Source organism: Hyperoodon ampullatus (assembly GCF_949752795.1).
Source record: "Hyperoodon ampullatus genome assembly, chromosome: X".
Classification (NCBI taxonomy): domain Eukaryota; kingdom Metazoa; phylum Chordata; class Mammalia; order Artiodactyla; family Ziphiidae; genus Hyperoodon; species Hyperoodon ampullatus.
This window is the reverse complement of record NC_136913.1, coordinates 52,628,741-52,651,957: the sequence shown is the minus strand read 5'-3', so window position 1 is coordinate 52,651,957 and position 23,217 is coordinate 52,628,741. Positions and strand designations below refer to the sequence as shown.

Genomic DNA, 23,217 nt, shown 5'->3' with positions numbered 1-23,217 from the left:
TACATCTGAAATACATCTACATGTGAAACAACTCCTACAGAACACCTACTGAACGTTAGCAGAAGACCTCAGACTTCCCAAAAGTCAAGAAATTCCACAAGTACCTGGGTAGGGCAGAAGAAAAAAGAAAAAAACAGAGACAAAAGAATAGGGATGGGACCTACACCTCTGGGAGGGAGGAGTGAAGGAGGAAAAGTTTTCACACACTAGGAAACCCCTTCAAAGGTGGAGATGGGGGGTGGCGGGGGAAGCTTTGGAGCCATGGAGAAGAGCACAGCAACAAGGGTGCAGAGAGCAAAGTGGAGAGATTCCCACACAGAGGATCAGTGCCAACCAGCACGCACCAGCCTGAGAGGCTTGTCTGCTCACCAGCCAGGGCGGGTGGGGGCTGAGGCTACGGATTCTGAGGTTAGATCCCAGGGAGAGGACTGAGGTTGGCTGCAAGAACACAGCCTGAAGGGGGCTAGTGCGGCACAGCTAACCAGGAGGGAGTCCAGGAAAATGTCTGACACTGCATAAGAGGCAAGAGACCATTGTTACAGGGTGCATGAGGAGAGAGGATTCAGAGCACTGCCTAAACTAACTTCAGAGCTGGGTGCGAGCCACGCCTGTCAGCATGGACACCAGAAATGCACATGAAATGCTAAGGCTCCTGCTGCAGCCACCAAGAAGCCTGTGTGCAAGCAACAGTCACTATCCACACACCCCTCCGAGGAGACTGTGCAGCCCACCACTGCCAGGGTCGCGTGATCCAGGGACAACATCCACGGGAGAACACATGGCGTGCCTCAGGCTGTTGCAACATCACACCGGCCTCTGCCACTGCAGAGTCGCCCTGCATTTCATACCTTTCCCTCCCCCACTGGGCTGAGTGAGCCAGAGCCCCCTAATCAACTGCTACTTTAGCCCCTTCCTGTCTGAGTGAAGAACAGATGCCCTCAGGCGACATACACGCAGAGGCAGGGCCAAATCCATAGCTGAACACCAGGAGCTGTGAAAACGAAGAGAAAGGGAAATTTCTCCCAGCAACCTCAGGAGCAGCGGATTAAATCTCGACAATCACCTTAATGTACCCTGCACACCTGGAATACCTGAATAGACAACGAATCAGCCCGAAATTGAAGCGCTGGACTTTGGGAGCAACTGCAAACTTTGGGTTCGCTTTCTACATCTAATTTGTTTCTGGTTTTATGTTTATCTTAGTTTAGTATTAAAAGTTTATTATCACTGGTAGATTCATTTATTGATTTGGTTGCTCTCTTCTTTTTTTATATATAAATATCTATATGTTTTTCTTTTTCTCTTTTTGTGAGTATGTGTGTGTATGCTTCTTTGTGTGATTTTCTCTGTATAGTTTGCTTTTACCATTTTTCCCAGGGTTCTGTCTCTCTATTTTTTTAAATTACTTTTCAACTTTTGTACTTTTTAATAATTTTTAAATTTTTTATTTTAGTAACTTTATTTTATTTTTCCCTTTCTTTCTTTCTTTCTTTCCTTCTTTCTTTCTTTCCTTTCTTTCCTTCCTTCTTTCCTTCTTTCTTTCTTTCTTTCTTTCTTTCTTTCTTTCTTTCTTTCTTTCTTTCTTTCTTTCTCTCTTTCATTCATTCTTGCTTGCTTGCTTTCTTGCTTTCTTTCTCCCTTTTCTTCTAGTGGTGTGGCTGAAAGAGTCTAGGTACTCCAGCCACATGTCAGTCCTATGCCTCTGAGGAGAGAGAGCTGAGTTTAGGACATTGGTCCACCAGAGACCTCCTAGCTCCACATAATATCAAACAGAGAAAGCTCTCCCAGAGATCTCCATCTCAATGGTAAGACCCAGCTCCACTCAATGACCAGCAAGGTACAATGCTTGACAATCTATGCCAAACAACTAGCAAGACAGGAACACAACCCCACCCAAGAGCAAAGAGGCTGCCTAAAATCATGATAAGGTCAAAACACCCCAAAACACACCACTGGACATGGTCCTGCCCACCAAAAGACAAGATCCAGTCTCATCCACCAGAACACAGGCACCAGACCCTTACCAGGAAGCCTAAACAACCCACTGAACCAACCTTAGCCACTGGGCAGAGACAACAAAAACAGTGGGAACTGTGAACCTCCAGCCTGTGAAAAGAAGACCCCAAACACAGTAAGTTAAGCAAAATGAAAAGACAGGAAAAACACAGCAGATGAAGGAGCAAGATAAAAACCCACCAAACCAAACAAATGAAGAGGAAATAGGTAACCTACCTGAAAAAGAATTCAGCATAATGATAGTAAAGATGATGCAAAATCTTGGAAAAAGAATGGAGAAAATACAAGAAATGTTTAACAAGAACCTAGAAGAACTGAAGAGCAAACAATGATGAGCAACACAATAAATGAAATAAAAAAATTCTCTAAAAGGAATCAGTAGCAGAATAACTGAGGCAGAAGAACGGATGAGTGACCTGGAAGGTGAAAGAGTGGAAATAACTACAGCAGAGCAGAATAAAGAATGAAAAGAATTGAGGACAGTCCCAGAGACCTCTGGGACAACGTTACCACACCAACATTCGAATTATAGGGGTCACAGAAGAAGAATAGAAAAAGAACAGGACTAGGAAAATTTTTGAAGAGATTATAGTTGAAAACTTCCCTAATATGGGAAAGGAAATAGTCAAGTCCAGGAAGCACATAGAGTCTAATACAGGATAAATTCAAGGAAAAACCTGCCAACACATATATTAATCAAACTATCAAAAATTAAATGCAGGGAAAAATATTAAAAGCAGCAAGGCAAAAGCAACAAGTAACATACAAGGGAATCCCCATAAAGTTAACAGCTGATCTTTCAGCAGAAACTCTGCAAGCCAGAAGGGAGTGGCAGGACATATTTAAAGAGATGAAAGGGAAAAACCTACAAGCAAGATTACACAGCAAGGATATCACTCAGATTTGAAGGAGAAATTAGAAACTTTACAGACAAGCAAAACTTAAGATAATTCAGAACCAGCAAACCAGTTTACAACAAATACTGTAGGAAATTCTCTAGGCAGGAAACACAAGAGAAGGGAAAAATATACAATAACAAACCCCAAACAATTAGGAAAATATTATTAGGAACATACATATAGATAACTACCTTAAATGTAAATGCATTAAATGTTCCAAACAAAAGACATAGACTGGCTGAATGGATACAAAAATAAGACCCGTATATACACTGTCTACAAGAGACCCATGTCAGACCTAGGAACCCATACAGACAATAAGTGAGGGGATGGAAAAAAATATTCCATGTAAATGGAAATCAAAAGACAGTGGGAGTAGCACTTCTCATATCAGACAAAATAGACTTTAAAATAAAGACTATTACAAGAGACAAAGAAGGACACTACATAATGATCAAGGGATCATTCAAAAAAGAAGGTGTAACAACTGTAAATATTGATGCACCCAACATAGGAGCACCTCAATACATAAGGCAAATGCTAACAGCCATAAAACCGGAAATCAACAGTAACACAATCATAGTAGGGGACTTTAACACCCCACTTTCACCAATAGACATATCATCCAAAATGAAAATTAATAGGGAAACACAAACTTTAAATGATATACTAAACAAGACGGACTTAACTAATATTTATAGGACATTCCAATGAAAAACAACAGAATACACTTTCTTATCATGAGCTAATGGAACATTCTCCAGGATAGATCATATCTTGGGTCACAAATCAAGCCTTGATAAGTTAAGAAAATTGAAATTGTATCAAGTATCTTTTCCAACCACAATGCTATGAGACTAGATATCAATTACGGGGAAAAAAAACTATAAAAAATACAAACACATGGAGGCTAAACAATACACTACTAAATAACCAAGAGATCACTGAAGAAATCAAAGATGATATCAAAAAATACCTAGAAACAAAAGACAATGAAAACACAATGACCCAAAACTTTTGGGAGGCAGCAAAAGCAGTTCTAAGAGGGAAGTTTATAGCAATACAATCCTACCTCAAGAAACATCTCAAATAAACAACCTAACCTTCAACATAAAGCAATTAGAGAAAGAAAAACAAACAAACAAAAAAACCCCAAAGATAGCAGAAGCAAAGACATCATAAAGATCAGGTCAGAAATAAATGAAGAAGAAATGAAGGAAATTATAGCAAATATCAGTAAAACTAAAAGCTGGTTCTTTGAGAAGATAAACAAAATTGATAATCAATTAGCCAGACGCATCAAGAAGAAAAGGTAGATGACTCAGATCAACAGGATTACAACTGAAAAAGGAGAAGTAAAAACTGACACTGCAGAAATACAAAGGATTATGAGAGATTACTAAAGGGCACTAAATGCCAATAAAATGGACAACCAGGAAGGTATGAAAAATTTCTTAGACAAGTGCAACCTTCTGAGACTGAACCAGGAAGAAATTGAAAATATAAGCAGACTAATCACGAGCACTGAAATTGAGATGGTGATTAAAAATCTTCCAACAAACAAAAGCCCAGGACCAGATTGCTTCACAGGCAAATTCTATCAAACTTTTAGAGAACAGCTAACAGCTATCCTTGTCAAATTCTTCCAAAATATAGCAGATGGAGGAACACTCCCAAAGTCACCCTGATACCAAAACCAGTCAACGATGTCACAAATTTAAAAAAAAAAAAAATTCAGGCCAATATCACTGATGAATATATACGCAAAAGTTCTCAACAAAATACTAGCAAACAGAATCCAACAGCACATTAAAAAGATCATACACCATGATCAAGTGGGCATCATCCCAGGAATGCAAGGATTCTTCAATACACACAATTCAATCAATGTGATAAACCATATTAACAATTTGAAGGAGGAAAACCATATGATCATGTCAATAGATGCAGAAAAACCTTTTCACAAAATTCAACACCCATTTATGATAAAAACCTTCCAGAAAGTAGGCATATAGGGAACTAACCTCAACATAATAAAGGCCATACATGACAAAACCACAGCCAACGTCATTCTCAATGGTGAAACACTGAAACCATTTCCTGTAAGATCAGAAATAAGACAAAGTTTTCCACTCTCACCACTGTTACTCAACATAGTTTTGGAAGTTTTAGCCACAGCAATCAGAAGAAAAATAAAAGGAATTCAAATTGGAAAAGAAGAAGTAAAGCTGTCACTGTTTGCAGATGACATGATACTATACATAAAGAATACTAAAGATGCTACCAGAAAACTACAAGAACTAATCAATGAACTTGGTAAAGTAGCAGGATACAAAATTAATGCACAGAAATATCTTGCATTCCTATACACTAATGATGAAAAATCTGAAAGATAAATTGAGGAAACACTCCCACTTACCATAGTATCAAAAATAATAAATACCTAAGAATAAACCTACCTAAGGAGACAGAAGACTTGTATGCAGAAAACTATAAGACACTGATGAAAGAAATTAAAGATGGTACAAATAAATGGAGAGATATACCATGTTCTTGGATTGGAAGAATCAATATTGTGAAAATGACTATACTACCCAAAGCAATCTACAGATTCAATGCAATCCCTATGAAACTATCAGTGGCACTTTTCACAGAACTAGGACAAAAAAATTCTCAATTTGTATGGAAACACAAAGGACCCTGAATAGTCAAAGCAATCTTGAGAAAGAAAAACGGAACTGGAGGAATCAGGCTCCCTGACTTCAGACAATACTACAAAGGTACACTAATCAAGACAGCATAGTACTGGCACAAAAACAGAAATATAGATCAGTAGAACAGGATAGAAAGCCAGAGGTAAACCCATGCACCTATGGTCGCCTTATTTTTGATAAAGGAGGCAGGAATATACAGTGGAGAAAAGACAGCCTCTTGAATAAATGGTGCTGGGAAAACTGGACAGCTACATGTAAAAGAATGAAATTACAGCACTCCCTAACACCATACACAAAAATAAACTCAAAATGGATTAAAGACCTAAATGTAAGAGCAGACACTATAAAATTCTAAGAGGAAAACATAGGCAGACCACTCTATGATATAAATCACAGCAAGATCCTTTTTGACCCACCTCCTACAGAAATGGAAATAAAAACAAAATAAACAGATGGGACCTAATGAAACTTAAAAGCTTTTGCACATCAAAGGAAACCATAAACAAGACGAAAAGACAACCCTCAGAATGGGAGAAAATATTTGCCAATGAAGCAACTGACAAAGGATCATTCTCCAAAACTTACAAGGAGCTCATGCAACTCAATATCAAATAAACAAAAAACCCAATCCATGAATGGGCAGAAGACCTAAATAGACATTTCTGCAAAGAAGATATACAGATTGCCAACAAACATATGAAAGAATGCTCAACATCACTAATCATTACAGAAATGCAAATCAAAACTACAGTGAGGTATCACCTCACACCAGTCAGAATGGCCATCATCAAAAAATCTAGAAACAATAAATGCTGGAGAGGGTGTGGAGAAAAGGGAACCCTCTTGCACTGTTGGTGGGAATGTAAATTGATACAGCCACTATGCAGAAGAGTATGGAGGTTCCTTAAATAGCTAAAAATAGAACTACCTTATGACACAGCAATCCCACTACTGGGCATGTACCCTAAGAAAGCCATAGTTCCAAAATTGTCATGTACCACAATGTTCATTGCAGCTCTATTTACAATAGCCAGGACATGGAAGCAACCTAAGTTTCCATCAACAGATGAATGGATAAAGAAGCTGTGGTACATATATACAATGGAATATTACTCAGCCATAAGAAGAAACGAAATTGAGTTATTTGTAATGAGGTGGATGGACCTAGAGTCTGTCACACAGAGTGAAGTAAGTCAGAAAGAGAAAAACAAATACCGTACGCTAACACATATGTATGGAAACCAAAAAAAAAAGAAGAAAAGTTGTTCTGATGAACCTAGGGACAGGGCAGGAATAAAGACACAGAGGTAGAAAATGGACTGAGGACACGGGGAGGGGGACGGGTAAGCTGGGACGAAGTGAGAGAGTGACATTGACATATATACACTACCAAATGTAAAGTAGATAGCTAGTGGGAAGCAGCCACATAGCACAGGGAGATCAGCTCGGTGCTTTGTGACCACGTAAAGGGGTCAGATAGGGAGGGTGGGAGCCAGATGCAAGAGGGAGGAGATATGGGGATATGTGTGTGTGTGTGTGTGTGTGTGTGTGTGTGTGTGTGTATGTATATGTATATGTATATATATGTGTATATATATACACATATATATGTGTATATATATATATGTATATGGCTAATTCACTTTATTATAGAGCAGAAAATAACACCATTGTAAAGGAATTATACTCCAATAAATATGTTTAAAAATAATAAATTAAATTAAAAAAAAACAAGAATCATAGAAGAAACCTTCACAACTTAATCTCCCTTGAAAAGGAATTAAGAAAGAATTAAGAAAAAGGAATTAAGAATAGAAGAAACTTTCACAACTTAATCTCCCTTGAAAAGGAATTAAAAGGAGGGTGGAGATTTAGTAGCACACCAGCAATTGGTGCCTACTCAATAAATCGGGGCATTTTGCTAGACAGCAGGAGATCTTGTATTATATCCACACCTGACTGGCCCTCAGCTTATTCAATGAATGTTTTGGATTTATTTGCCCACCTCCAGTTTCCATCCTTGCTCCCTGCCAGCCTATGTGTACTAGAGTTCATGGAGTCCCCCGTGCTCTGCCCTACCCCCTAGGGCTTCTAAATAATCAGTGGATGAGTGAAAGTATCACCTGTACTTCTAAATAATAATAAGTACCTTCAATCAGCTTAGGGGAGCATCAGGAAGAAGAACCTGTTTTCACAAATTGCAGTTTCTAGGAAATTTCTGATTTCTCTGATGCTGATGTTTGGTTATGCTATCACTTTCCTACCCTTCACATGCATTAGATCCACTTGAAGGGAAGGGGAAGGTACATATCCCTGACAGCTTTTTTTTTCCATTCTTTAATTGTTCTTTATTTTTTTTTATTTTTGCAAGATTTTTAAACAAATTTATTGAGTATAATTGATTTACAATGGTGTGTTAGTTTCTGTGTAAAACAAAGTGAATCAGCTCTATTAATACGTATATCCACATATCACCACCCTCTTGTGCTTCCCTACCACCCTCTCTATCCCTCCCTTCTAGGTGGTCACGCAACACCGAGCTGATCTCCCTGTGTGATGCAGCTGCTTCCCACTAGCTATCTATTTTACGTTTGGTAGTGTATATATGTTAGTGCTACTGTCTCACTTTGTCCCAGCTTACTCTTCCCCCTCCCTATCTCCTCAAGTCCATTTTCTACATCTGCTTCTGTATTCCTGTCCTGCCCGTAGGTTCATCAGAACCATTTTGGTTTTTTTTTTAGATTCCATATATATGCGTTAGCATATGGTATTTATTTTTCTTTTTCTGACTTACTTCACTCTGTATGACAGACTCTAGGTCCATCCACCTCACTATAAATAACTCAATTTTATTTCTTCTTATGGCTGAGTAATATTGCATTGTATATATGCGCCACATCTTCTTCATCCATCCTTCATCTGTCAATGGACACTTAGGTTGCTTCCATGTCTTGGCTACTGTAAATAGTGCTGCAATGAACATTGTGCTACATGACTCTTTTGGAATTATGGTTTTCTCAGGGTATATGCCCAGTAGGAGGATTGCTGTGTCATATAGTAGTTCTATTTTTAGTTTTTTTAAGGAACCTCCATACTGTTCTCCATAGTGGCTGTACCAATTCACATTCCCACCAACAGTGCAAGAGGGTTCCCTTTACTCCACACCCTCTCCAGGATTTATTGTTTCTAGATTTTTTGATGATGGCCATTCTGACTGGTGTGAGTTGATACCTCATTGTAGTTTTGATTTGCATTTCTGTAATGATTAGTGACGTTGAGTATTCTTTCATGTGTTTGTTGGCAATCTGTATATCTTCTTTGGAGAAATGTCTCTTTAGGTCTTCTGCCCATTTTTGATGGGGTTGTTTGTTTTTTTTTGATATTGAGTTTCATGAGCTGCTTGTAAGTTTTGGAGAGTGATCCTTTGTCAGTTGCTTCATTGGCAAATATTTTCTCCCATTCTGAGGGTTGTCTTTTCGTCTTGTTTATGGTATCCTTTGATGTGCAAAAGCTTTTAAGTTTCATTAGATCCCATTTGTTTATTTTTGTTTTTATTTCCATTTCTGTAGGAGGTGGGTCAAAAAGGATCTTGCTGTGATTTATGTCATAGAATGTTCTGCCTATGTTTTCCTCTAAGAGTTTTATAGTTTCTGGCCTTACATTTAGGTCTTTAATCCATTTTGAGTTTATTTTTGTATATGGTGTTAGGAATTGTTCTAATTTCATTCTTTTACATGTAGCTGTATCCCTGACAGCTTCTTTTATATCTTTTTTTTCTGCATATTTTTACCAGGATCCCAAGTTTGAGCTCATATTTGAGAACTTGATTGTGTGTGGTTGTGATTTCCTCCTCATAGCACCCCTCCCCCATAGCCTGGTTGTATAATACTCAATAACGTGTTCCAGTTTACCATTGGACGTTTGAATCCAAAGAAGTTGGAGGAAACACAAAAGCCCAACGTGATGGCGGCAGCAAAAACATCTTTTTAAAGCTAAATGGCTTGATGAAGCATACTCTTTGGACCAGGAGATCAAATGTGGAGGGATAGATTTGTTATTTCCCTGCTTTCCTCCTAGCAGGCAGAATTGAATATAAACTCTGAGAAGGATAGCATTTCCCTTGTCCTCTCCCTTGATGTGCTCAGGGCACAACCCCACATCAGATGATCAGCCTATAATTAGAATGAGGTGCTGGGCATTGGGATATTGAAATGAATGAGATGTAGCCTTGACCATCCAGTGAGGGCAAGTATGTTCCAGGCAGAGGAAACAGTGTGAGCAAAATTCTGGAAGAATGGAAGAGAACAGAAGGCATGTGGAGGAGGGGGAGGTGGGAAGAGATTGCACTTGAGGGGTCAAGGCAAAGAACTGTGTAGTGCAGTGGGGCAGAGAGGGCAAAGTCTGTTGCTCTAAACTCTGAGAGGTCCCTCGACCTTACATGAACTTATTTGGTGTTCTCAAGCAGCCATGTGATTTGAGCCAAACAGGAACCTTGGTATTAGCCCCATTGTCTAAATGAGGAAACAGATTGTGATTAAGCTACTTCTGAAGGAAGTGAGTTGGCGGCAGCACTGGGCCCAGAACTGAAGTCTTTGAGGTTCTTACCTTAGAAATTTCCAAGGCAGCTGCTTGTTCCATTAAGGGATCATTATTTTGCTGTGCTTTGATGGTTTAGAGCATGGACTTTTGAGCAACTGTCTCCTGGATTCTGCCACTTTCGGCATATTACTTCTAATTTCTCTGACACTGGTTTGGAGACAACACTACATCCCTTATTGGGTTGTGAGTATTAATAGGAATATGTGGCACAGGATTTAGGGTACACAGTAATAATCAAGGTAATAACTATCACTATATGGAGCTTACAGTGTGATGTGTACTTTTGTAAACACTTTATGTTAACTTATATAATCCTTACAACAGCCATATGAGGTTGGTAATGTTATTATCATCATTTTAAAGATGAGGAAACTGAGGAACAGAGAAGATGAGTTAACTGACAACAAACACCTTGGTGAGCATAGAGGTGTATTTTTTCAAGGTTTTTTTTTTCTTCTTGGTAGAGTGGCACCAAGTGGCATTGATGGCAAGTACTTAAAACAGAATTGATAGAATTGGGTTGCTCCTAGCTGGTGCAGTGTGTAGACCAGATGCCCCTGAGTAGTCCTCCTGGTCTGATCATTCTCAGCTTAGCAAGTTGTGCCTTTAAAAGTCATCCTGGCCATCTTTGTATAGCATTGACCCCTTTTATAGCGTTCTTTCACTTTATACATATTCAAAATGGACTGTAGTACATCTTCCTGGCCTGCCTCAAGGTGGGGCATGGCCGACTGGTACCACGTTCAGCTTCCCATCCCTCCAACAGGAAAGCCTTGCATGACCCCCACACTCTTAGGGATTCTTCTCCTAGCACTGGGCCTCCAGAGGTTCTGTGCTAGTATGTGGGCCCCTCAAGGAGGAGTGTTTACCAAAGTTCCAGGGAACCCCTGAGGTGTAGTCTGGAGTCACAATAGTATCTCGGAGCATTCTTTTTTTTAACATCTTTATTGGAGTATAATTGCTTTACAGTAGTGTGTTAGTTTCTGCTTTATAACAAAGTGAATCAGCTATACATATACATATATCCCCATATCTCCTCCCTCTTGCGTCTCCCTCCCACCCTCCCTATCCCACCCCTCTAGGTGGTCAAAAAGCACCGAGCTGATCTCCCTGTGCTATGTGACTGCTTCCCACTAGCTATTTTACATTTGGTAGTCTATATATGTCCATGCCACTCTCTCACTTCATCCCAGCTTACCCTTCCCCCTCCCTGTGTCCTCAAGTTGAGCTTTCTTTTTGCGGTTGTATTATTAGAAAATATTTCCATTGAGCTCCCCTTTTTCTTCCCATCCCTTAGACTGAAAAAAATAATGATATGCTCAAGAATACGATTTCCTGCTACCCTTCTCTTTGGGCCACTGCCCTGCCTAGACTGTTTACCTCTGATTGTTTCTGGGGAGATGCAGGCACCCCCATCTCTAAATTTGACTTGAAGCTTTTCAGTACAAGGCTGAGACCTTAGCATTGGAGTATCAGGGCTAAGACCTTAGAGGTCATCCTCACATACCTCATTTAACAGCTGGAAAACTGAGACCCAGAGAGAGGAAGGGACTGACTCTCCAGTGACTTTTTGGCCTAGAGACAGTATAACATAGGGGCAAAAGTGAGCACGCTCTCTGGAGCTGCAGACTTGTGGTTTGATTGTGGATCTTTGGCTAACTAGCTGGGTGACTGTGGCTGATCACTTGACCTCTTTGTACCTCAGACTATAAAGATGACAGCAAGACTATCTACCTCCCAGGGATACTGTGATGCTCAGAAGAGACAGAGTGAAAGTATGTAGCACAATGTCTGATCCCTGTAGGTGCTCAATAAGTACTAATTCTCCTGAGTCAGGGGGCCATTTCTTTTTGTCCCCATGGTTTGCCTTGCATTCCATGAGTTCTGAGCACACCTATATTAGACTCCTTTGCTGACATGTAAGCTCCTCGATAACAGGGCCAAGTCTGGCTTGGCATCTGACATACATCCCCACATATGAGAGTTCCCATAAATAAGAGGCCCTTGGAAACTCTGTAGAATAGAATTAGCTAGGTGTTAGGTGTTTTGGGTGTGTGTGTTTGATTCTACATAGCAAGAAAGATAAGCAAGTTATTCAGGCTTTCTTGATAACAGACCAAGGTGATAAAATTTCCTGTTTAATCAGTAGATTTTAATGAACTGAGAAAGGAAGGAAAAACATTTTTTTAAATAAATTTATTTATTTTTATTTATTTATTTTTGGCTGTGTTGGGTCTTCGTTTCTGTGCTAGGGCTTTCTCTAGCTGCGGTGAGTGGGGGCCACTCTTCATCGCGGTGTGCGGGCCTCTCACTGTCACGGCCTCTCTCATTGCGGAGCACAGGCTCCAGACACGCAGGCTCAGTAGTTGTGGCTCACGGGCCCAGTTGCCCCGTGGCATGTGGGATCTTCCCAGACCAGGTCTCGAACCTGTGTCCCCTTCATTGGCAGGCAGATTCTCAACTACTGCGCCACCAGGGAAGCCCGGAAGGAAAAACAATTTTAAGAGGGTGAATGGATTCTCTTTCTCTCCTTCAAACATCATCTCCTTCTTGTCCTTCCCTGTCTTATTTTACTTGTCTGGGAAGCAGAGAGACTTCTAGCACCTGCTCAGGCTTTACTCTTCAGGTACAAGAAAGAGACTAAAAGTCTAGAACTAGGATGAAAGATTGGGGCAGAAAGAGAGATTTAGAGAAAAAGAGAGAGGGAGAATAAGAGAGAGACAGATAGACAGGCACCTCATGGCAGCTGGTGCCTCTAGGGACAGAGAGCAACTGGCAAAGAAGGACTATAGCAGTCCTGGGTAGTGGGGCTCATTTGGCCTCAGGGTAAACAAGAGTATGGGTCTTTATAGCTCATGGAGCCTTTCAGGGATTCCCAGAGGTCCCTCCCTCCATCCTTTCTTCCTCACCAGGCCCTTTCTGTCCTCCTCCTGTCCCAGCCTATGCCCAGCTCTAGGTGCCTCCAGGCAAGTGAAGGGGACATCCCTCCTGCCTGGCTGCCTCTCACTATCACATGTCCTTCCCAGGGCGAGGACATCCTAGACAGGAGCTCGGAGCTGATCTACACTGGGGAGATGGCGTGGATCTACCAGCCCTACGGCCGCAACCAGCAACGGGTCTTCTTCCTGTTTGACCACCAGATGGTCCTCTGCAAGAAGGTAACCCCACCCCTTTCTTCCCAGAGGGAGATGAGCACCCCAGGGGGCACCAGACCCTTCCTCTCCATCATCCCCAGTTCCCAACAAAGTGGGCTAACCCTGCTGGACAAAAACAAGACAAGATATTGGCAGCAAATCCATATCAGGATCACTGGTATGGCATGAATATCACAAGCAGGGCTGGCTTATGGTCAGTGAAATTCTGAAATTGGTAAAGTTTGTGTTGGTATCTTTTATACACTTTTCCCTCCTGCCCTTCATGGCGATCTTTCTCACTCTTTTCGACCCAGAGCTGATAGCCTGCTGATTTGCACCAGTTGCGAAAAATATTGAAATATTTCTATCCCAGTTGGTGAATAAGAGGTTTCCCTGAGCACCTCCCCCCATTTCTACTCTAATGGCTTTGACCATCTGGCCCCTTACTGCCCTAGGAACCAACAAGGGACCTCCTACTTTACTCTTACAGGTAAGGTACCTTACCTTTGTGATACAGGAATTTTCCCTGTTCCCCTACCCATTTCCTATACAAGTTGTGTCACATCCCTATAACTCTCAACTGTGCTCTTCTTTACCCTCCCTTCTCTGTAATCCATTTGAGAAAAGGTCTTGCTCTTGTGATTAACTCAGCATGAGTGTTTGTTTCTTGGTATCTTCTCCTTGGCAGGTAGGAGGATGGCATATGTTCTCAGCCTGATTCCTCCTGATGGGATACTGTTTCCTCCACCTCCTCCCTTAGGATAGGGGGCTCATATCACTTTTAGCTCCAGGGACTGACTGGGAAGAATTTGGGACCAGGGAAAGTAAAAGAGGAGGTGAAAACCAAAGAATGCTTAAAGTGACTTTTTATTTATTTATTTATTTTACGGTACGCGGGCCTCTCACTGTCGTGGCCTCTACCATTGCAGAGCACAGGCTCCGGACACACAGGCTCAGCGGCCATGGCTCATGGGCCCAGCCACTCCGCAGCATGTGGGATCTTCCTGGACCGGGGTACAAACCCACGTCCCCCACATCTGCAGGCGGACTCCCAACCACTGCGCCACCAGGGAAGCCCTAAAGTGACTTTTTAAATTCACCATCCTACCCTTGGCTCTTTCCCAATAATCCAGTCCCTTTGTTCTCTTCCTTATCAAGTAGCAAATACCTCTGAAAGGGAATACTAAATCATGAAGCACCAGGTTAAACACTGTCATCTTTCTCAGACTGGAACAGGAACCACACATTTGTTTTTAAGCCCCCTGTTCTCTGTGTATACCACATCTTGCATTAAATCTCTGGCTATTTGCCTTTGACAGTGGATTGAGGAAACAAATTGAGTTTCAATTCAGACTGCCTCAATGTTTGGGAATAAGCTTTAAGTGCCAGCTCTGGAACTGATAGCTGGCTAGTTAATGGAGAAAATTTCTGCCTTTGTCTGGACCTGGCCCTGGAAGAGAGAACATTTAGGAATCTGGAACTTGGCCAAACACTCAGCCCTCTTATTATCTACCCCCACCTCTTCCTTAGACGTTCGTCAAATCAGGAGGCAGGATTTTTGGGGGTTAACTTACGTAGCCAAGGAAATTCTCAGCATATCAGTCATGTCACCAATAGGCATGTGCTCATTCTTCCCACTGAGCCATGTTTACACTCAGAACAACCAGTTGTAGAGAGACACAGGAAAGAGATTAGGAAGCTGGTTTATTTTAGCATTGCCCACTGCTCACACCCTGTTAATTTAAGCATCTGTCAGCCAAGGCTGAGATTACTTTAAGGAAAATGTGAAACTCAGCTCTGCAAAGCAGTAGCTATAGGAGACAGGGCCAGGAGCCAGAACACAAAATAGTGAGGCAAAGGCTAGAAATAAAGGGAAGAAACAACATGGACAGTGAGCTAAGTTTAGGAGCCAGGGGACGGCAGAAAACTAAAATGGAATGAGAATCAGCTCCAGGCAAGCTAGTAGAAGCCAGTGATTAAGGAGAAACCAGAAGCCAAGCAAGCCAAGGTGGCAGGATGGGGGTAGCAGGCAAAAAGAATGAAAAAAACAAGAGAAACCTTGAAGCTAGCATAGCTTTCTTCCAATGGGAGCCTTCTTGTTCTAGAAAGAACCATGGCCTCCCCTTCCAGAAAAAAAGCTATCCACATACCTGGGCCTTCTTGACTCTGGTTTCTCAGAGCATGAGCAGCTACAGTTTGATTTTTCAAAGCCTATTAAAACTATATCTGATGTTTATGTTGAGGCTATGGTTGAGGATTTCTATTTGGTACCTGCAATAGGCCTTTCTATTCAGCAATAGGGAGTAAATTTTTTTTTTTTTGGTACGTGGGCCTCTCACTGTTGTGGCCTCTCCCGTTGCGGAGCACAGGCTCCGGACACGCAGGCTCAGCGGCCATGGCTCACGGGCCTAGCCACTCCACGGCTTGTGGGATCTTTCCAGACCGGGGCACAAACCTGTGTCCCCTGCACCGGCAGGCGGACTCTCAACCACTGCACCACCAGGGAAGCCCTGGGAGTAAACTTTTGAGAAATGACCATGGCGCCAAAATAAGATATAGAAAGAGACAAAGTCTTTGGTCTGCTGTATGGTTGAGGGACCTCTTGCCACTGCTGTAAAAGCCTTTCTTCTTGAGGTAGAGCTGGAAGAAATGGAGAAGTCTTCCTGGAGATGAAGAATCCTTTGGCAAAGGAAATCTACAAAGGAAAAGGGCCAGGAATAGAGCTGAGCGAGTAAGGCACTCACCTCAGGCACGGAGTTAAAAAGGAGGCCCCAAAGCACAGTAATCCTTTTTACAGGGAAGAAAGGGGACAAGAAAGCTACGTAATCAAATGTGGCTACATAAAGCTTTCTGATGAGTTCATATTTAAAAAGGAGGAGGAAACATGGGCCTGTAGCAAGTGGATAAATATTCATATGTAATATTTTATATGTATAGGATATTTAATAGGAGTGACAAAGATTAGTTTCATGAATCTTACAATGAGTCAAAGTTACTTTTTAAAGATTCTAAGACAATATCAATGATTTAAAAAGATCTTTTCAAAAAAAGAAGAAAAAAGAAGTGATAGTCTGTAGTCTGGCAACTCCCTTCTAGGGACAAATAATTTACTATTAACACAGGAACTTAAAACTTCTCTGTCAAGGGAAAAAGAGCATAAACCTGTTGAGGGGGAATTTAAACCTAAGGTATCTGAGGTTGTAAGAAAGCACTTCAGTGCTCTGAATTCATTCTTTCATGCTATAATTATTGAACCCCTGCTCTGTGCCAGCCAGGTCTGCCTTCTTAGAACTTGTAGACTAATGGAATTTAGGTGTAATGTAATTTAAAAATATATACATCACTGGGCAATAAAATAATACTCAGATGTTCCCAGCAGAATTGCTGTAGGTAAACTCAATGGAGTCATGAGTTACAGGAGATCTATGACAACACTATAGATGGGAAAATGTACCAGTTTTCAAAATATAAAAGATTCTAGAAAATACAGATTGACAATAAAATAATAATGAATCAACATTTACTGTGCACCTCTATGATTCTGTTCTAAGGCCTTTACATTCATTAACTCAATTTAATCCTCACAACAAACCCATGACGTAGGTACTATTATTTTTCCCATTTTAAATATATGTAAAGTGAGGTACAGAGAAGTTATATAATTTGCCAAGGTGATATTATATCTAGTGAGTGATGGAGCCATGAATTGCATCCAGGCAAGCTGACTCCAAATTCTTCATTAGTAACCTCTATGTCATTATTGCCGTTGAGCTTGTCAGAATTCTATAATAGATATTTTTTAACACCTTTAGTGGAGTATAATTGCTTTACAATGGTGTGTTAGTTTCTGCTGTATAACAAAGTGAATCAGCTATATGTATACATATATCCCCATATGCCCTCCCTCTTGCGTCTCCCTCCCACCCTCCCTATCCCACCCTTCTAGGGGGACACAAAACACTGAGCTGATCTCCCTGTGCAATGCAGCTGCTTCCCACTAGCTATTTATTTTATATTTGGTAGTGTATATATGTCAATGTTACTCTCTCATTTCGTCCCAAATTAACTTTCCCTCTCCCCATGTCCTTAATTCCATTCTCTATGTCTGCGTCTTTATTCCTGTCCTGCCCCTAGGTTCTTCAGAACCGAATTATTTTTTAAATTTTATTCCACATATATGTGTTAGCCTACGGTATTTGTTTGCCTCTTTCTGACTTACTTCACCCTGTATGACAGTCTCTAAGTCCATCCACCTCACCGGAAATAACTCAATTTTGTTTCTTTCTATTGCTGAGTAATATGCCATTGTATATATGTGCCACATCTTCTTTATCCATTCATCTGTCGATGGAAACTTACGTTGCTGCCATGTCCTGGCTATTGTAAATAGTGTTGAAATGAGAATTGTACTACATGACTATTTTTGAATTATGGTTTTCTCAGGGAATTTGCCCAGTAGTGGGATAGCTGGGTCATATGGTAGTAATACTTTCAGTTTTTTAAGGAACCTCCATACTGTTCTCCATAATGGTTGTATCAATTTACATTCCCACAAGCAGTGCAAGAGGGTTGCCTTTTCTGCACACCCTCTCCAGCATTTATTGTTTGTCGATTTTTTGATGATGGCCATTCTGACGGGTGTGAGGTGATATCTCACTGTATTTTTGATTTGCATTTCTCTAACGATTAGCGATGTTGAGCATCCTTTCATATGTTTGTTGGCAATCTGTATATCTTCTTTGGAGAAATGTCTATTTAGGTCTTCTGCCCATTTTTGGATTGGGTTGTTTTTTGATATTGAGATGCATGAACAGCTTTTATATTTTGGAGGTTAATCCTTTGTCAGTTGCTTCATTTGCAAATATTTTCTCCAAATCTGAGGGTTGTCTTTTCATCTTCTTTATGGTCTCCTTTGCTGTGCAAAAGCTTTTAAGATTCATTAGGTCCCATTTGTTTATTTTTATTTTTATTTCTATTTCTCAAGGAGGTGGGTCAAAAAGGATGTTCCTGTGATTTATGTCATAGAGTGTTCTGCCTATGTTTTCCTCTAAGTGTTTTATAGTGTCTGCTCTTACATTTAGGTCTTTAGTCCATTTAGTGTTTATTTTTGTGTATGGTGTTAGGGAGTGTTCGAATTTCATTATTTTACATGTAGCTGTCCAGTTTTCCCAGCACGACTTATTGAAGAGGCTGTCTTTTCTCCATTGTATATTCTTGCCTCCTTTATCAAAGATAAGGTGACCATATGTGCGTGGGTTTATCTCTGGGCTTTCTGTCCTGTTCCATTGATCTATATTTCTGTTATTGTGCCAGTACCATTCTGTCTTGATTAGTGTAGCTTTGTAATATAGTCTGAAGCCAGGGAGCCTGATTCTTCCAGCACCGTTTTTCTTTCTCAAGATTGCTTTGGCTATTCGGGGTCTTTTGTGTTTCCGTAAAAATTGAGGAAATTTTTGTTCCAGTTCTGTGAAAAATGCCATAGGTCATTTGATAGGGATTGCATTGAATCTGTAGATTGATTGCTTTGTGTAGTATAGTCGTTTTCACAATTTTGATTCTTCCTATCCAAGAACACGGTATATCTCTCCACCTGTTTGTATCATCTTTAATTTCTTTCATCAGTGTCTTATCGTTTTCTGCATACAGGTCTTTTATCTCCTTAAGTAGGCTTATTCCTAGGTATTTTATTATTTTTGTTGCAGTGGGAAATGAGAGTGTTTCCTTAATTTCCCTTTCAGATTTTTCATCATTAGTGTATAGGAATGCAAGTGATTACTGTGCATATATATTGTATCCTGCTACTTTACCAAATTCATTGACTAGCTCTAGTAGTTTTCTGGTAGCATCTTTAGGATTCTCTATGTATAGTTTATGTCATGTGCAAACAGTGACAGTTTTAGTTCCTCTTTTCCGATTTGGATTCCTTTTATTTCTTTTTTTTTTTCACTGATTGCTGTGGCTAAAACTTCCAATACTATGTTGCATAATATTGGTGAGGGTGGGCAACCTTGTCTTTTTCCTGATCTTAGTGGAAATGGTTTCCGTTTTTTACCATTAAGAATGATGCTGGCTGTGGGTTTTTCATATATGGCCTTTATTATGTTGAGGTAAGTTCCCTTTATGCCTACTTTCTGGAGGGTTTTTATCATAAATTGGTGTTGAATTTTCTGAAAAGCTTTTTCTGCATCTATTAAGATGACCATATGGTTTTTATCCTTCAGTTTTTTAATATTGTGTATCACATCATTTGATTTGCATATATTGAAGAATCATTTCATTCCTGGGATGAACCCCATTGATCACGGTGTATGGTCCCTTTAATGTGCTTTTGGATTCTGTTTGCTTGTGTTTTGCTGAGGATGTTTTTCTTGTTTCTTGAGGTAGCATTATATTGCTATAAACTTCCCTCTTCAAACTGCTTTTGCTGCATCCCAAAGGATTTGGGTCATTGTATTTTCTTTGTCATGTCTTTCTAAGTATTATTTTTATTTCTTCAGTGATCTCTTGGTTATTTACTAGTGTATTGTTTTACCTCCATGTGTTTGTATTTTTTACATATTTTTCCTGTAATTAATATCTTGTCTCATAGCGTTGTGGTTGGAAAAGATACTTGATATGATTTCAATATTCTGAAGTTTATCAAGGCTTGATTTGTGACCCATGATATGATGTATCCTGGAGAGTGTTCCATGAGCACTTGAGAAGAAAGTGTGTTTTGTTGTTTTTGGATGGAATGTCCTATAAATATCATTTAAGTCCATCTTGTTTAATATATCATTTAAAGCTGTGTTTCCTTATTTATTTTCATTATAGATGATCTGTCCATTGGTGAAAGTGGGGTGTTAAAGTCCCCCACTATAATTGTGTTACTCTCGGTTTCCCTTTTTAAGGCTGTTAGCATTTGCCTTATGTATTGAGGTGCTCCTATGTTTGCTGCATAGGTATTTACAATTGTTATATCTTCTTCTTGGATTAATCACTTGATCATTATATAGCATCCTTGTTTCTTGTAATAGTCTTTATTTTAAAGTCTATTTTGTCTTATATGAGAATTGCTACTTCAGCTTTGTTTTGATTTGCATTTGCATGGAATATTTTTTTCCATCCCCTCACTTTCAGTCTGTATGTGTCCCTAGGTCTGAAGTGGTGTCTTGTAGACAGCATATATACGGGTCTTGTTTTTGTATCCATTCATCCACTCTATGTCTTTTCCTTGGAGCATTTCATCCTTTTACATTTAAGGTAGTTATCGATATGTATCTTCCTATTACCATTTTCTTAATTGTTTTGGTTTTTGATTGTAGGTCTTTTCCTTCTCTTGTGTTTCCTGCCTAGAGAAGTTCCTTTAATATTTTTGTAAAGCTGGTTTGGTGGTGCAGAATTCTCTTCGCTTTTGCCTCTCTGTAATATTTTTAATTTCTCCATCGAATCTGAATGAGATCCTTGGTGGGTAGAGTAATCTTGATTGTAGGTTTTTCCCTTTCATCACTTTATTAAATATGTCCTGCCACTCCCTTCTGACTTGCGGAGTTTCTGCTGAATGATCAGCTGTTAACATTATGGGGGTTTCCTTGTATGTTATTTGTTGTTTTCCCTTGTTGCTTTTAATATATGTTCTTTGTATGTAATTTTCAATAGTTTGATTAATATGTATCTTGCCATGTTTCTTCTTGGATTTATCTTGTATGGGACTCTATGCACTTCCTGGACTTGATTGACTATTTCCTTTCCCATATTAGGAAAGTTTTCAACTATAATCTCTTCAAATATTTGCTCAGTCCTGTTCTTTTTCTTTTCTTCTTCTGAGACCCCTGTAATACAAAAGTTTGTGTGATAATGTTGTCTCATAGGTCTCTGAGACTGTCTGCAATTCTTTTCATTCTTTTTCTTTATTCTGCTCTGCAATAGTTATTTCCACTCTTTTATCTTCCAGATCACTTATCCGTTCTTCTACCTCAATTATTCTGCTATTCATTCCTTCTAGAGGATTTTTAATTTCATTTATTGTGTTGTTTATCATTGTTTGTTTGCTCTTTAGTTCTTCTAGGTCCTTGTTAAACGTTTCTTGTATTTTCTCCATTCTATTTTCAAGCTTTTGGATCATCTTTACTATCATTACTCTGAATTCTTTTTCAGGTAAACTGCCTATTTCCTCTTCATTTTTTTGGTCTGGTGAGTTTTTACCTTGCTCCTTCATCTGCTATGTATTTCTCTGTCTTCTCATTTTGCTTAACTTACTGTGTTTGGGGTCTCTTTTTTGAATGCTGCCATTTTGTACTTCCTGTTGTTTTTGGTGTCTGCCCTCAGTGAGTAAGGTTGGTTGAGTGGGTTGTGTAGGATTCCTGGTGGAGGGGACTGGTGCCTGTTTTGTGGTGGGTGAGACTGGATCTTGTCTTTCTGGTGGACAGGACAACGTCCAGTGGTGGTTTTTTTTTTTTGGTGTCTGTGACCTTATTATGATTTTAGGCATCCCCTCTGCTAATGAGTGGGGTTGTGTTCCTGTCTTGCTAGTTGTTTGGCATATAGTGTCCAGTACTGTAACTTGCTGGTTGTTGAGTGGATCTGGGTCTTAGTGTTGAAATTGAGATCTCTGTGAAAACTTTCGCTTTTTTATATTATGTGGGGCTGGAAGTTCTCTGGTGCGCCAGTGTCCTGAACTCAGCTCTCCCACCTCAGAGGCTCAGGCCTGACACCCAGCCCGAGCACCAAACCTTGTCATCCACTCGGCTGTGAAGGAAAGGGAGAAAAAAGAAAGAAAGAAAGAAAGAAAGAAAGAAAGAAAGAAAGAAAGAAAAATATATGGGTTTCCCCGGTGGCACTGTGGTTGAGAGTCTGCCTGCTGATTCAGGGGATACATGTTTGTGCCTTGGTCTGGGAAGATCCCACATGCCACGGAGTGGCTAGGCCCATGAACCATGGCCGCTGAGCCTGCGCATCTGGAGCCTGTGCTCCACAATGGGAGAGGCCACAACAGTGAGAGGCCCGTGTACCGCAAAACAAAAACAAAAACAAAAAAAAAAGAAAGAAAAAAATAAAATAAAATATAGTTATTAAAATTAAATAATATATTATTTTAAAAAGTAATATAAAAGAAGAAAGAAAGAAGAGTATAAGCAAACCAAAAAACAAATCCATCAATGATAACAAGTGCTAAAAACTGTACAAAAAAAAAATATCCCAACTGACAGAACCCTAGGACAAATGGTAAAAGCAAAGCTATACAGACAAAGTCACACAATGAAGCTCGCACATACACAGTCACAAAAAGAGAAAAAGGAAAGAATATATATACAAAAAAAAGGAAGAGAACAACAAAATCAATAAACAAATCTACCAATGATAATTAGCTCTGAATACTAACCTAAAATAAACATAAAACCAGAAACAAATTAAATGCAGAAAGCAAACCCCAAGTCTTCAGTTGCTCCCAAAGTCCACCACCTCAATTTTTGGATGATTCGTTGTCTATTCAGGTATTCCACAGATGCAGGGCACATGAAGGTGACTGTTGAGATTTAATCTGCTGCTCCTGAGGCTGCTGGGGTAGATTTCCCTTTCTCTTCTTTGTTCGCACAGCTCCTGGGGTTCAGCTTTGGATTTGGCCCCACCTCTGTGCCTAGGTCACCTGAGGGCGTCTGTTCCCCACCCAGCCAGGACGGGGTTAAAGTAGCAGCTTATTTGGGCACTCTGGGTCACTCAGGCCAGGGGACGGAGGGGTACGGAATGCAGGGCAAGCCTGTGGCATCAGAGGCTGGTGTGACATGGCAACAGCCTGATGTGCGCTGTGTGTTCCCCTGGGGAAGTTTTCTCTGGATCCTGGAACCCTGGCAGTGGTGGGCTGCCCAGCCTCCCTGG

At 40.2% G+C, this 23,217-nt stretch overlaps 1 protein-coding gene across 4 annotated transcripts in view; it reads left to right on the top strand.

Moving 5' to 3' along the window:
• Nucleotides 1-23,217, top strand: part of ARHGEF9 (Cdc42 guanine nucleotide exchange factor 9) — a gene marked incomplete at both ends in the record, with an annotated part of 229,194 nt that overhangs the window by 173,458 nt on the left and 32,519 nt on the right. For 3 of the 4 annotated variants that reach the window (XM_079728262.1, XM_079728260.1, XM_079728259.1), the window contains one exon: nucleotides 13,255-13,386. The exons of the other annotated variant lie outside the window; for it this stretch is intronic. In XM_079728262.1, coding sequence (XP_079584388.1) covers nucleotides 13,255-13,386 — 132 coding nt within the window. The remainder of the gene's footprint in view (nucleotides 1-13,254; nucleotides 13,387-23,217) is intronic. 4 annotated transcript variants of the gene reach the window in all.